Raw genomic sequence first — 13,821 nt, 5'->3', positions numbered from 1 at the left:
ACTTAAAATGAATATGACTCAGCGGTTAAGCGTGGTTTAATCCTAAAATGTTTGGTGTTAAAAGAACATATCAAAAATAGGCTACTCTTCATTCTAACAGCTTTTGCTGCCTTACAGTGCTCTCGGATTTATTATTGAGAAAGCCCTTGCAGAGCAGGCAATACTTTTTATGGTTTCCAGAAGTTTGACGGTTAAAGTGACTTTTCCAGTGTTATTGGTATTCTATATTTTTGGTGGGCTTTTTAATGTTTCTGTATTCATTTCTGTGTTCTATCGTTGCTTACCTAATTGTTGATTCTCTTTTCATCCACTACACTAGATGGAGCCACTATTACTTATTCGTATACTTAAACAATGTCCGATTAAAATATTTTTGGTTACTTAGGCCATGTAACTAACTACATGTGTTGTTGTCATGTTGTGTTTTAGAGTCGGAAGGACGGATCTTTCAAGGGGCATTGAACACAACAGGAGAGTGACAGATGAGAGAAACAGAGAGAGGCAGAGAGAGAGAGAGAGAGAGAGAGAGAGAGAGAGAGAGAGAGAGAGATGGTGTACGCGCGCGTGTGAGGGGGCGGGATGCGAGGGAATTGGTCACAAATTTCCGAAATTTTCAGGTTTGCAGAAGTATAATATATACAGCCACAACGATCACTTGTGTGGTTTCAAGCCTTGCAGATAGGCTACTTTACGGTAAAAATCGCACACATACATATACACACCAAATCCATTCACCATACTTTTGGATATCAGATCATTTACCATAGATACAATTGAAAGTCTAAGCGGATGTTCTTTCTCGACCTCGTTATATATTTATATATTGAAGAGGGCGTGTCCAATGGAATCGGTCTCAGCCAATGGCGTTGTAGTGGAGGGAGCGGGGCGTTCCATTCGGTTAGGAGCAGAAGTTGAACAGCGCGAGCTGAGACGGAGCTCTAGAAAGGCAGCTAGGGAGAGAGAGAGAGAGAGCAGAGGCAACGGCCCTCTTCTGGAGGGGGGGCTTATTATAACAAATATATACACACATGTGTGAAGTGTTTGGCCGCACGATAGGTCATATGTGGATAACAGTTATTTTAGAAAAGCATACAACCGCGGCTTTACATTTAAAATGCCTATTTTACTTTTCCTGTTAGACACGTCCGCCTCTATGAATCAGCGCACTTATTTGGGTACGACGTATCTGGACGTTGCTAAAGGCGCGGTTGAGGTCTTTATGAAGGTAAAGAATGATTTTACCCCGACTTTTTCAACAAGTATGCACCTTTGGAGAGCTCAGAGTTCCTTGGTCAAGATTGGTCGAAATTAATATATGTTGTTTTGGTTTTCTTTTTTTGACAGCTGCGTGCCCGAGACCCGGCTAGTAGAGGCGACAGGTACATGCTAGTTACATTCGATGATCCACCATACGGAGTGAAGGTAATTAGCAACTGATACAATTTTTACATTTGACAAGTCGAGCGTATTTTTCTGTCAGTGAGATTTTATTATCCTTCTGGTTTGTAGTCAGTGTTGGGCGGCTTCCCGGTGGCGAAAAACGGCAATTTTTTGCTCCAAGTACCCGCAGACCCGGAGCAGCACTGCCTCCGACCATCCAGCGGACATTTTGCTTTTGTGTAAAGAAAGTCTCGGGCGTTGAGATGGAGGCGGAGAGATTTATTATCGCCTCTGACGTCACGTTTTTTTGAAAGTACAATTTCTAGATTGGTCAAGATATCCGCCAATCATGCTTTACTCCGCCCCCGACATCATCTACGAATTACCATTGGTCAATCTGGGCTGAAAGTTGATAAACCTTTTTCATCATGAGATTTTTTTTATTTTTATGTGACTTCGCTAGAAAAAAAAGATAATTATTCCAGCGATAATTATTTGTCATACCGACATTACAAGCAGTAAGGCCCCAATGCAAACTCTCTAGCTTTCATACACATAGGCAAAACTAAACAGTACACACAACCTCTAAATCACTGCAATAATTTCAAAGGTTTCTTGTCACCAAAGCGATCTTCACTACAAATGTCCTAACTTATTTTATGACCTGGCACACATATCTCACTGAGTTTTTCATGCCCAATAAAATGCAATCCTGAGTGCCCACATGAACCCTGAAGTCCCTGATCTGCCTCAGTGGCTTGCCTAACTCTGTCTACAAACAACACTCTACTGCTGTCAACACAATACGTAGAGTACTTGCTCTATCCCATGTCATTAGTGCTTTAAGACATATAGAACAGGTTGATTTCCTTATGAAGTCTTCTGCTTGCATGCCTCTCGAACAAATTACAAAATGCCAGAGCTAGAAGGTAAATAATTACTTCATCTTTAATTGTATTTGCTGATGTGATGTACAGAGGCATATACTTTTAAAGTGTAGTGCAAGTCAAAAGGTACTTGTTATGACAGTTAATTCAATTTCCTTTTTCAGTTTCTGTGTGCTTTTTTGCATCACAATCCATCTCATGATAACTGAATACAAGCTACACTGTATAATATAATATTTCACACTCTTTGCCCAGACATTAGGGATGCCCTGCCAATGATCATACAAGCAACAAAGAAAATGGGAAATATTTGAATAATTAAACATGTATTAGGAGTGAGAATATAGGATAAGTATGTTGGAAAAAATAGAGCTGGTAAAATAAATCATTTTATGCACTATTCAGAGGCTCTGTCTTGCACAATTAGTGATACTAGAATATTTAGCTCACTATGAGTTATGTATTAAATTATACATTTGACTAGCCTGTTACTAAATGTAATTCTAGGGCTTCTTACATTCTTACCTCGATTGTGTTTTGATAAACCTATATTATTATTTTATTTATTTATTTATTTTGCAAATTAGCAAATTTATATACCCAAATTTTGATAGATATTTAGAACTACTATTTATTATACTTTTAAGAATCAATTCTACAAACCTTCTCATTTTATTATGATAGAGTTACAACACATATTTCATTTTTAAAATGTATTTATTTATTTTTTCAGTTCACTAATGAACATTCTTGCTTGGTATTAATATTTAAAACTATGCATGAGCAAAATAAGGCTAACCCTGGCTCTGCTCATTTTGAATTCACTGCCCTGGCTCTTAAAACATTATTGTGTTACCATATCGTGGGCCTATGTTTAAGACTGGGGTCATGACAAAATAATACGTGTGGATGCTGTTGTTCATGTGATGCTTCCTATATCATTCAGTCATTGACCTTGCAGTATTCCAGTCCAGATCCACTTCATGCACCCCACTGAAAATAGTCTTGTGTGTAACATCATAGCCAAATAATCCAGCCTCTCCTTGTCCCTCACCTAAAATCATCCAGGTACTGCTATCTTTCTCTCATTGTAGTTTCCATCCTAAATGCCTCTCCTTCCTCTACTTTTTTTCTTTGATTCTGTTGCTTTCTTCTTTGTTGTTTCTGCCTGCTTTGTATATTGAAGATTATGATGAAAGGACAAGGTTATGCTGGATGGGGCTGCTCTGATTGCACAGTTACAGAGGCAATAAATTGTTGATGTAGAGGCAGAGAAAGGAGGTTGGTTGGGAAGAAAATAGAAATATTCTGTAGTCTGAATTATTGAGTATAAGATAAGCATTTCATTTCTACTGGCCTACGCAAGAGTCTGTGTGTTGGTTATTACTTTTCTACTGGCCCTATGATTGCTTTTCCACATCCATCACCTTTTGCCTTACCTAGTCAGTGATGTTGCTTGTATGACTGTGTAATACTTAGCTCACATCATTCATGTAACACTCAGCGCCTTCCTAGAAATTCCACCCAAATCATGGCTTTAAAATGATATTGATGCAATATGATACTGATTGAGAGCATACCTGTTGATAAGGGTGCTTCAAGTTTTATTTCTCTTACTCTTCATCTCTTGCTCTGTATTCAGCCTCTCCCCCTCCCTGTCCTAATAAAGAAAGTGGTAAGCTTGCAGGTCATCCTTAGATTAAGAATGAAGCTGCAGCAGGAAGGTACTTGACCTCGCTGGAGCAAAGTCCAAGAGCAGTTACACACCCACATCACCCCCTGTGGGAGTATATCTCTGTCAGGAGAGAGGACAGGCTGCAGTGGGATGTGTATTTTTGGATGCTTGTCATGTATGAAATTAGACTCTTTACTTAACAGCACCATCCAGCTCAAATGTGGGTCTGCATTTCAATAATATTATCTTCCATTTCCAGAGTGTGGCATAAACTGATCTAATTTTATGGTTGCTACTGTGTAATGCTGCACACAATCAATGGGTTGCTAAGACTTCTTTTTCCAAAGGTGGCTGTCATATACTTGACATGAATCAGTTTGCGGTTATCCCTGAATGAAAGTGTTCTGTTTTTCCTAGTAATTACATAGTATGGGCATCTGTGGGTGTGGATCAGGCTTCTGGGTTGAATAGCTCTTTTCTGCGCAGCTCGTTCAGCACTCTGTCCATGTATGTATTTCAGGCAGGCTGGAAGGAGAACCATGCCACCTTCATGTGTGAGCTGAAGAACCTGCAGGCATCTGGCCTGACTACCTTAGGTCATGCTCTCCGCACAGCCTTTGACCTGCTTAACCTTAACCGCCTCGTCTCTGGCATCGACAATTATGGACAGGTATTTGATGCTTTCTTTGGCCATCTATAGTGCATGCTGTACGTTCCATACTGGTTCCAGCGTTTTTACACTTTAATAGTCAACAATCAGAGCTGATGACTAGTGACTTCTGAGAAATAACTGTTTGTCAGTCAAAAGAAGCTGAACATATTTATTTTTTCAGATGATTTATCAATAATGAATAAGAATTCTGAGCTGCTCCCTAATTTTAATAATTTTAGTTATAACCTGCAGATATTAAAACTGTATACAACACAATTCTGTCGTTGTCTCTGTATTCTGTCTGTGTAACTTTGGTTGTGTTTGAAAACACAAGATTAGCCTCACATTTAATACCCTGTGCAGACTAATTGACAAGACAGTGCCATGCCATCTTTTTGTTATCATTTAGTGGTGGATTAGTTGTGTTAACTTTAGAGAACTAGAGAAATAATAAGACATCTTAAAAACAGAGAGGCTGATTTTAGTCCAAGAAAATCTGAAAACAAGTAGAAAGTTTTTTAAAACTGACTCCACAATATCAAATTGTTCTTTCACAATATGAGTGTGTGAAACAATGCTTTCCAGATGCAGCTAACACATACAGTCTGTGTGGACCTTTTCTGGATAAACAAGGTTTTGATAACGATTGTGACCGACCTTTCAGCTAGTAGTCCTTTTATTCCTGAAGAATATTGACATTTGATTGCAGCTTAATCCACTCTGGCTTGCTTCAGTTAGCACTGTCATTAGCTCCGTACACACATCTTTCCTCCAAACCCATGCTTGAAGGCAGAGATGGAATACTACATTCAAGTAACAATGTGAGTCCTGTGCATTGTGTGCATGTAAATCTACTAATGCATTCACTGTGTGTTTGAATTGGGCAAGGCTTACCCCTGCAGCAGAGTGGTAGGGGCCTCTGTCCTTAACGAGTAACACAAGGACACTCTGCAGCTTACAGCTACAAGATTACAAGCTGCAACACACGGTTCATATTAGCATTCAGAAGGTTATCAAAGGTGTGATGCTAATACCCTACTAATCACTGTGTTTAAGTGAACCTCTCTTTAAACAGTATACCTGTATTTTGCATTATTGTAAGCCTGAGAGACCAGTTACATCTTATGTTTTAGGAGATGGGAATCTCTTTGAGCCACAGAGCCCAGAACATGTCCAATGTTTTTGGTTTGGAACATAAAGGAAAGGAAGCGGACTTGTGAAAATAATTGGGGTCACTGTTTGCCTGAACTTGGATTTAATTGGTGAATGTTACCATTTTCTTCTCAGGGACGTAACCCTTTCTTCCTTGAGCCATCTGTGATCATCACAATCACTGATGGGAACAAGCTTACACACAGCTCTGGGGTTCCAGATGAGGTGAGAACACAAACAAACCCAGAAGTGCTGCCATGTACTATCTGTAGTAATGTGATCTCTTTAGACATCAACATGACCTGAATTTTAAAAACTGCAAAACTGTGCTATGGTGACATATGGCAATTTTCACTTATAAAAGTTCTCTCCTATCATCCCTGTCTAGCTGCACCTGCCTCTGAACTCTCCGCTGGCAGGCAGTGAGCTGACCAAAGAGCCCTTTCGCTGGGACCAGCGTCTGTTTGCGTTGGTGCTTAGGCTGCCAGGAGCATCCACGCCAGACAACGAGCAGCTTGGCAGCGTCCCCACAGATGAGTCTGCTATCACCCAGATGTGTGAAGTCACTGGAGGTTCGGCATTTTCTCAATTTGATGGCCCAGTTTTTCTTTTAATATCATCTTGTAATCTCCATGTGTCTGTGCTCTTTTTTGGTAGCACTCATAATTCATTCTGTTCTATATGACAGCTGTGCCTCCTGTTTTTCTGGCAGGGCGATCATACTGTGTGCGGACACAGAGGATGTTGAATCAGTGTCTGGAATCTCTGGTCCAAAAGGTTCAAAGTGGTGTTGTCATTAATTTTGAGAAGACAGGCCCAGACCCACCTCTCATTGGGGAAGGTGAGTTTTTGAATGACACTCAGTGGACACCAGGCAATGACTTTATGTTTGTGCAAGTCCTGTCTTCTACTACTCAAATCTCCAGTCAAGTTCATGAAGCATGAATCATATGGATCATGTACTTTGAAAAAAATGTATTTTTTGGAGTTTCTGAGCACATTATTTCATCACATTACATACATCGAGTTAGAGGAAAGTCACTGGAGACAGTAAAACTGCTGAAAGCAGAAGAGAATCTTCTTAGGCTGGACCACCACAGAGCAGTTTTACACTAAAAGAAGAACTCATTGCATTTTTTAGATCAGCTGAATATAAAAAGTATAAAACTGAAGCTGTGCAAAGGAAGCTGCTGAGATCATCTGACTCATGTATAATTTTATTATTAGAAAGATTTCTATTCATACGTGTTTATTTTAAGAAAGTCACAGTTTTAAACAGAAAATTTAAGGTACCTGACTGAGAGCAGAGCAGAGTCATACCAGTGACTCGGCATTTGTTTGACAGTGGCTGATCTCAAATTAAATTAATTGTTTGTGTTCATCAGAGTTGATGATTGATTTTTGGTTCACATTCTCTCATTTATCCTCCCTTTTTGTTTTCTTAGACAACTCAGTGGAGCCAAGCCGTCCTGTGTCATCCTTCAGCCCACAGCCATGGCACAGTTGCCACAAACTCATATACGTTCGGCCGAACCCAAAGACTGGGGTACCAGTTGGGCATTGGCCCATACCAGAGTCCTTCTGGCCAGACCAGAATTCTCCCACCCTGGTGAGCAGAGAGAGAGGCTTAAAAATATCTCTGCAGCACCTTCAGTCCGTTCTGCGGTTTACATCCTGTCGAACTGGATTTATAAGTGCATTTTTTTAATGTGCTGGTAAATCTGTGTACATAGAGATTTTGTACTGTTTATCCCTGTACTGTCTTTTCCGTCTTTCTCTCTTTTATTGTCAGCCCTCTTTTCTCCGTCTAACACTTTCTGTGATTTCCAATACTTATTGCTTTTGCACTAACACTTTATTTGTTTCCATCTCCTGCTCCCAGCCACCTCGCTCTGCACACCCTGTGGTGCGTTTTTCTTGTGTGGATTGCGAGCCCATGGTGATCGACAAGCTTCCATTTGACAAGTACGAACTGGAGCCATCTCCGCTCACCCAGTACATTCTGGAAAGAAAGTCTCCACACATGTGCTGGCAGGTATGGTAGATGTTCACACACCCATCTGTTCTGTTGGTTTTGCTGTCACTGGTGTTGCCTCTCAGAAATCACAAGACTGCTATTTTTATTAATATTTGTTTGTAGTTCATAGTTGTGAATTAGTAAAGAGTCTTTTGAAGCTCAGACACTGAGCATGGATCTACAAAGGTTTTCTGAAGTGTAATTTTGAGGCTCAATATCCAAAAATGATTTGACTTTGTAATTTTCCTTGTTGTCCTCAGGTGTTTGTTAGCAGCAGTGCCAAGCAAAATGACCTGGGGCAGCCATTTGGATACCTAAAAGCCAGCACCACTCTCACTTGTGTCAACCTATTTGTCATGCCTTACAACTACCCAGTCCTTCTCCCACTCCTCGGTAAGACTTATGGCAGTAAGCCATTTCTTCAAAGTGGCCTCAAAACTTCTGGGTCAGTAAGTATGAGCTGATATAAAGTTTCCCTTTCTGAGTCACTTCATCATCTGCCTTCTTTTTTTTTTACCCCAATTTTCTTTAGCTATAAATGTAATCACAATTAGCAGGCATATAGCAGAGCAACTTAATAAACAGTTTAATAGTGATGAATGTATATTTTGATGCTGGTTTTAAACTCACCACCTGAATATCAGTCAGGCCTGCAGACTTATTTCTTTGTCCCCTTTCAGATGATTTGTTTAAAGTGCACAAACTGAAACCAAACCTCAAGTGGCGGCAGGCTTTTGAGATGTACCTGAAGACAATGCCTCCATACTACCTCTTGGTAAACTAACATTATGTCACTTATGCTGCTTGTACTCAAAAGAATGTTCCTGTTTAGAACAAGCCGATTGCTTGGCTTCTGGTATTGCTGATTGGAGCTTTCTGTGAATTGCTCATCCAAACTTCTTCATACTTGACACTGACTGTGTAGGTTTCTCAAAATTATAACATTAAAACTTAAATTAGCTGATGCTCAAATAACCAGTGTCGCTGTGAGAGAGGTTTAACCCTAACACTGTCATGGTTCTGGGTAGTGAAGGGCTGCACATAATAATTTGTTTTTTATCAATTGATCTGATGATGTTGATGTTATTTCAGTTTGATTGATTTAATGACTAATTTATCAGTTATTTGAAAGATCTTTTTTGGTTGCCGGATTAATGTAACTTTTCATTTACCAAAAGAAACCTTGTCTCTTTCAATATTGTATTCAATCATGTCGTAATCATCAGAGCAGATAATCATTGGCAAAGTGTTTTTGAGTGAGTACAGCGCAAGAAAAAAAAATGATTTACAGACTGTCAGACTGTCTGTAATGTTAGTTTAAGCCATTTTCACTTTCATATGTGGCTGTTAAACAGAAATTACAAAACAAATATCAGCACTCAACACTTTTATGTCTGTTCTTGGACAGACAGACATCTCTTGCTTTATGTAGTCTGACATTCAGTGCATTGATTTATATTGTTTCTTCACATAACTAACACATTTTCCTTTTGCTATCTTCTGACAGCCCTTAAAAAAGGCACTGAGGATGATGGGTGCACCTAATCTTATTGCAGACACCATGGACTGTGGTCTAAGTTACAGTGTTATCTCCTATCTTAAGAAGCTCAGCCAGCAGGTAAAGTGTCCTTGAGCATGAGACAGTGTTTCTTCTTCCATAAGTCATAACATGGGATGGAGGCTCCATTTGAGTGAACAAGGCAACAGTTCAAGTTAAAAATTTCTGAAACCGTTAAGGATTTAATTGGCATTAGTTGTTTTGCAGTTGTAAAACTTTTATATTTTCAGTTGTGGTCATGTGAGCAACTAAAAATGTGTATCTCATGCAGATTATCTTAGACAATGTCACCTACAAACAAAAAAGAAAACAAAATCTTCCTCTTTGTTTGATTATGTGGCGGAGGAGTTGCACAGTGTTTGTAGTAGTTAAATTGATGTAAACATAATGCTGCATTGTCTGAGTTCAGCAAACGACTGTTAAAGAGCGACAGTATAAGGAAAGAAAGCATAAAGTATGAATTTATTTAAATGAAAGACTTAACATAGAAAACGAACAAAATGCTTTTAGGTTTCTGTGCTCTGAATCATATTCCTCTCAGTGTGAAGTGAAGAATCTGAACAGAATGTAAATTGCTTCTCTCCCTGGTTTGCTCATATGAAGGCTAAGATGGAATCAGATCGTCTGATTGTGTCTGTGGGGAAGAAAGCTCCTCAGGAAACCGGCATAAAGGTGAAGAACCACTCCAGCTCTCTCTCTCTGGCCCACCGCCGGGACTTTAAGCAGTTGCTACAGGGAATCACTGGGGAGGGGCCCCTTCGTGTGGTCGACATCAACTTCAAAGAGTTCGCTGGCTTCCAGATTGCCCTGCTCAACAAGGTAGATTTAGGACACAAAGGACATTTCTGAAGAAGAATTGCTTTGTGTGGGTGGCCATGTTAGAGTGGAAAAAAAGTGCGAGTGCAATGCTTGGTGTGGTTTTTCTGATCAGGCATGCTGATGTGTTCGCAGGATGTAAAACCTCAAGCTTATCGAAATGCCTACGACATCCCGAGACGGAACCTTCTGGATCAGCTCACTCGAATGCGTTCTAATTTGCTGCGGACGTCACAAAAACTGATCCGAGGACAGGACGAAGGTATAAAATCCTACTGAGAAAGATTTTTTGAATACTTTTTTTCTTCCTCATATCCTGATGTATAAGATATTTTTTACAGATTTGTGGAAAAGTTGCACTTAGACCTGTATATTTCCTGTGCTTGTCAGACTATTTGCACAGTATTCCAGTGGCTCAGATGGGAAACTATCAGGAGTACCTAAAAATGATGCCATCTCCGCTGAGGGAAATTGACCCTGACCAACCAAAACGTCTGCACACATTTGGGAATCCTTTCAAGCAGGATAAGAAGGTATAAATATATCGACACAAAATACTAGCTGATACACTTGACCTATGCACAATGAGACATCTTCATTTTTGTTTTCTCTTACGTTTATATCAGGGGATGATGATTGATGAGGCAGATGAGTTTGTAGCAGGCCCTCAAAATAAGAAAAGAGGAAATTCCAGCGATCCCAACTCAGGTGCTACATTGAAGAGAAGGCGGATTATGTCTCCATTACTGCGGCGACCACAGACTCCACCAGGGAGCCCCAACCATGTGGTGGTGGGAAAGAGTCTGGTAGGGGTTCAGGGGCAGCAGAACCTCCTCAAACCCCTTCCACAGCACAAAGGTTAGACTAATATGTACCTGGGATTATATTATATGTGTTGAGCATAGGAATACAGATGGCAGATTATCCATGAGGAACTGACTGAAAAGTAGTTTTAAATTATTTGTCACCCCCACAGGGCTGGATGGAAACAACGTCGTGGTCAGTGAGAGTAATGGTTACAGCGTTCCTGGATCTGAATCAAGGGAGAGCTGGCCTGCTGAGCTGGACACTGTAGCAGGGAACCCATCTTCACTGAACCTAGAGGACAAGGCCGGACTAGGGGCAGCAGATCAAGGAGAGGACATCAATATGACGGAGAAGAGACTAGAGGAAGACGAGCAGCCGCTGGAGGAGAAACACAGCTGTGAGGGACTGAGTCCACAGAGCCAGCTAGAGGGCTCTGAAGCCGACCCTGAGGTGCTTGAGACCATATTCATAGCCCCACTAGATGGCAGCCAAGCAGAGCTGAGGAGCCAAGTTATCAAGGAGGTCCGCAAACCAGGACGAAGTGAGTACAAGCCATTGCAGTATATCACACTACATTCATTTTTATTCCCATCTGCTGATTTAAGAGTGATACTGGGGGCAAACAGCTTTATCTTCATCTCTGTCTGTGTCTTTTCTCAGACTATGATGCAATACTCAGACTACTCCAGCAGGTCAAAGGACCAGTTAATGTTCAAAAGTATTTCATCCAGCATGCTATCAAAGAGGCTGTCAGGTAAGAAATATCCACTCATTTTAGTCAGTTTGGTTTTTTTTTTTCAATAAAAGGTTATGTGGAGTAGTTTTTTAATGTCCTTGGAGCACTGAGTCTGTTAACAATGACACATTACTGCACTGCAATTATTTTTAAAGGAGGTTCACCAACATGAATCTCCCCTGGTTTGCCTTTGAGTGCTTGCCTTATTCCCTGCTTCTTTCTAATTTATTTTGCCTCTCTGGCAGGTTCAAGAAGCGAGTGCTCATCCAGCAGCTGGAGATGGCCCTCGCTGAGGTGGAGGAGAATCACACGACATCCTTACTTTTTCCCAACGATCATACCAGTTAGTCATGAGGCCATCTTCACTTTATAACCAAGAAAAGGAAATGAAGCTCCTTTCCTCTGAAGTTCTGTTGGCCAATGGATTCACCATACAAGAAGCATCTTTGTTGAATACCTATAACAAGACAAATGCACTGAAAACAGATGCTCCCACTGTTTCTGTTCTGTTACATCACATCCTGTTAGCGGTGGAGGGTAAAGCGGTTTAACTGAGGGAGGGGCCCTCAGGACAGATCCTTTCCAGATTAGTTAAGAGACTTTGAGTATAATCCTCTTTATATTGACAGATGCCTTAAACATCCATATGGCTTTCGTCTGTATCTGCACATTCTTCAGTAGACACACATCCACCCAGCCACCCACACACTCCAATAGATACGTAATAAGCTGTTGGACCTTCAAATGGCAGAGCAAGAGATGAACGAAGTCATTATTGTCACTGTTAATCTTTAAGCAGATCTTTCTTCAGCTGGTCTGAAAAGTGTTTGCAAAACTGCATCTACGAGTCACAACGTGGATTCATGTAGATTTATGGCTAATTTGGTCCACCCGGGTACACCTCATATGCTTAGTGTTATATCTGCCTCAAGGATGACGCACTGATTTTTTTTTCCTTTTCCAAACTGGTACTCTTATTTAATATTTTTCTAGCCATATCACCCCATACTGATATGCATTTACAATAGGGGTAGGCGATATGTTTGAGTGAGTGTGTCTGTCATTTTATGTTGCAGTATCAATATATTGTGATATCATGCCAATTCTCCTGAAATTCAGCTGAGAAATGATTGAAGGATAAAATGCCGTAGTGAAAATGTTTATTTTTGGATAATCCAGATCAAAAAACCCCCAGATAAATCAAGGTACTACATCACATTGATGCCAAAATTCTGGACATCCAACGTATCCTACATCAAAAGGGATCGGTTCCTCAGTATACATGATATACCAAAATCTCTTATTTCTCTCATCTCATGCTGTGTATTGTCATATCGCCCAACCCTAATTAGCTTTTTTTCAGTCATAAAGTCCAAAAAATGATTAGCCTTCACTCATCTGTCTAATGTCCAGATTGGGACTGTTGGGTTCATTGATTTGTTTCCTGCCATAACAGCAGCAGAGGTTCAGTGAATGCAGCTGCTGGTATCCATTTTTCATTTACAGTCCTCCTAAACACACACACACACACACTGTATCCTATAAATCTTGCTTCACAGCACCACAAACACTCCACTGATTCCCATAATCACAACTTTATTTTGAGGAATTTCTGCATCTGTCTGTGCTCAGTTGACAGTCACCTGTTGTTGGTAATTTGGCCTCTGCTGCTTTTCACAGAATCCCAATTTACCAATCCTCCTTTGTTTCCGTTGTTTTTACGACAAATGTACACTACTTTTTAATGTTCATATGGAATGGAGATTATTTTTGTGAATTTGTTTATTTCAGAGTATAAAAAGAAGTATTTTGAATGAAATGTTCACAGCCAATTTTGTAAACTGTTAAATACATATATAAAATGGAAAGTTTTATGAACCTACTCTTTTTTAACAAAACAAAAAATAAACCACAGGTAGGAAGGTATCTCCTGTTTTATGTGTCCGTGTTTGTGTGTTTCTATGTGTAAGTGACCCCTAATAGCCATAAAACAATTTTAAGCTTTTTAACTGAGATAAACCTTGAGTTTAAATAAGAAATAAGAAGGGAAGAGAAGGGTTTCCACAATATTTTGCCGAAATATGCATGTCAATAGATAGATCAACACATGTTTTCATGCAAATGCAAGAGGAGACAAAGAC

At 40.1% G+C, this 13,821-nt stretch overlaps 1 protein-coding gene across 2 annotated transcripts; it reads left to right on the top strand.

Annotated features, from left to right (window-relative positions):
• The first annotated feature begins 894 nt into the window (after window positions 1-894).
• ints6l (integrator complex subunit 6 like) lies at window positions 895-13,606 on the top strand. Of its 2 annotated transcripts, XM_046406075.1 has the most exons (19): window positions 1,162-1,225; window positions 1,345-1,422; window positions 1,510-3,335; window positions 4,463-4,612; window positions 5,882-5,971; window positions 6,135-6,318; window positions 6,459-6,587; window positions 7,192-7,355; window positions 7,629-7,781; window positions 8,024-8,156; window positions 8,444-8,538; window positions 9,271-9,381; window positions 9,925-10,140; window positions 10,273-10,399; window positions 10,528-10,670; window positions 10,764-10,995; window positions 11,114-11,485; window positions 11,605-11,698; window positions 11,926-13,606. In XM_046406075.1, exons 4-19 carry the CDS (start codon window positions 4,493-4,495, stop codon window positions 12,026-12,028), a joined length of 2,466 nt encoding a protein of 821 aa, XP_046262031.1. In that variant the 5' UTR covers window positions 1,162-1,225; window positions 1,345-1,422; window positions 1,510-3,335; window positions 4,463-4,492; the 3' UTR covers window positions 12,029-13,606. The 2 variants fall into 2 exon arrangements, with proteins under 2 accessions (XP_046262030.1, XP_046262031.1); XM_046406074.1 differs by lacking the exon at window positions 1,510-3,335 and having other exon boundaries at window positions 895-1,225.
• Window positions 13,607-13,821: the final 215 nt, after the last annotated feature.

This window comes from Scatophagus argus, chromosome 12 (genome assembly GCF_020382885.2).
Source record: "Scatophagus argus isolate fScaArg1 chromosome 12, fScaArg1.pri, whole genome shotgun sequence".
NCBI lineage: Eukaryota > Metazoa > Chordata > Actinopteri > Scatophagidae > Scatophagus > Scatophagus argus.
Note: the sequence above shows the minus strand (reverse complement) of the source record. Positions and strands in the feature narration are given on the sequence as shown.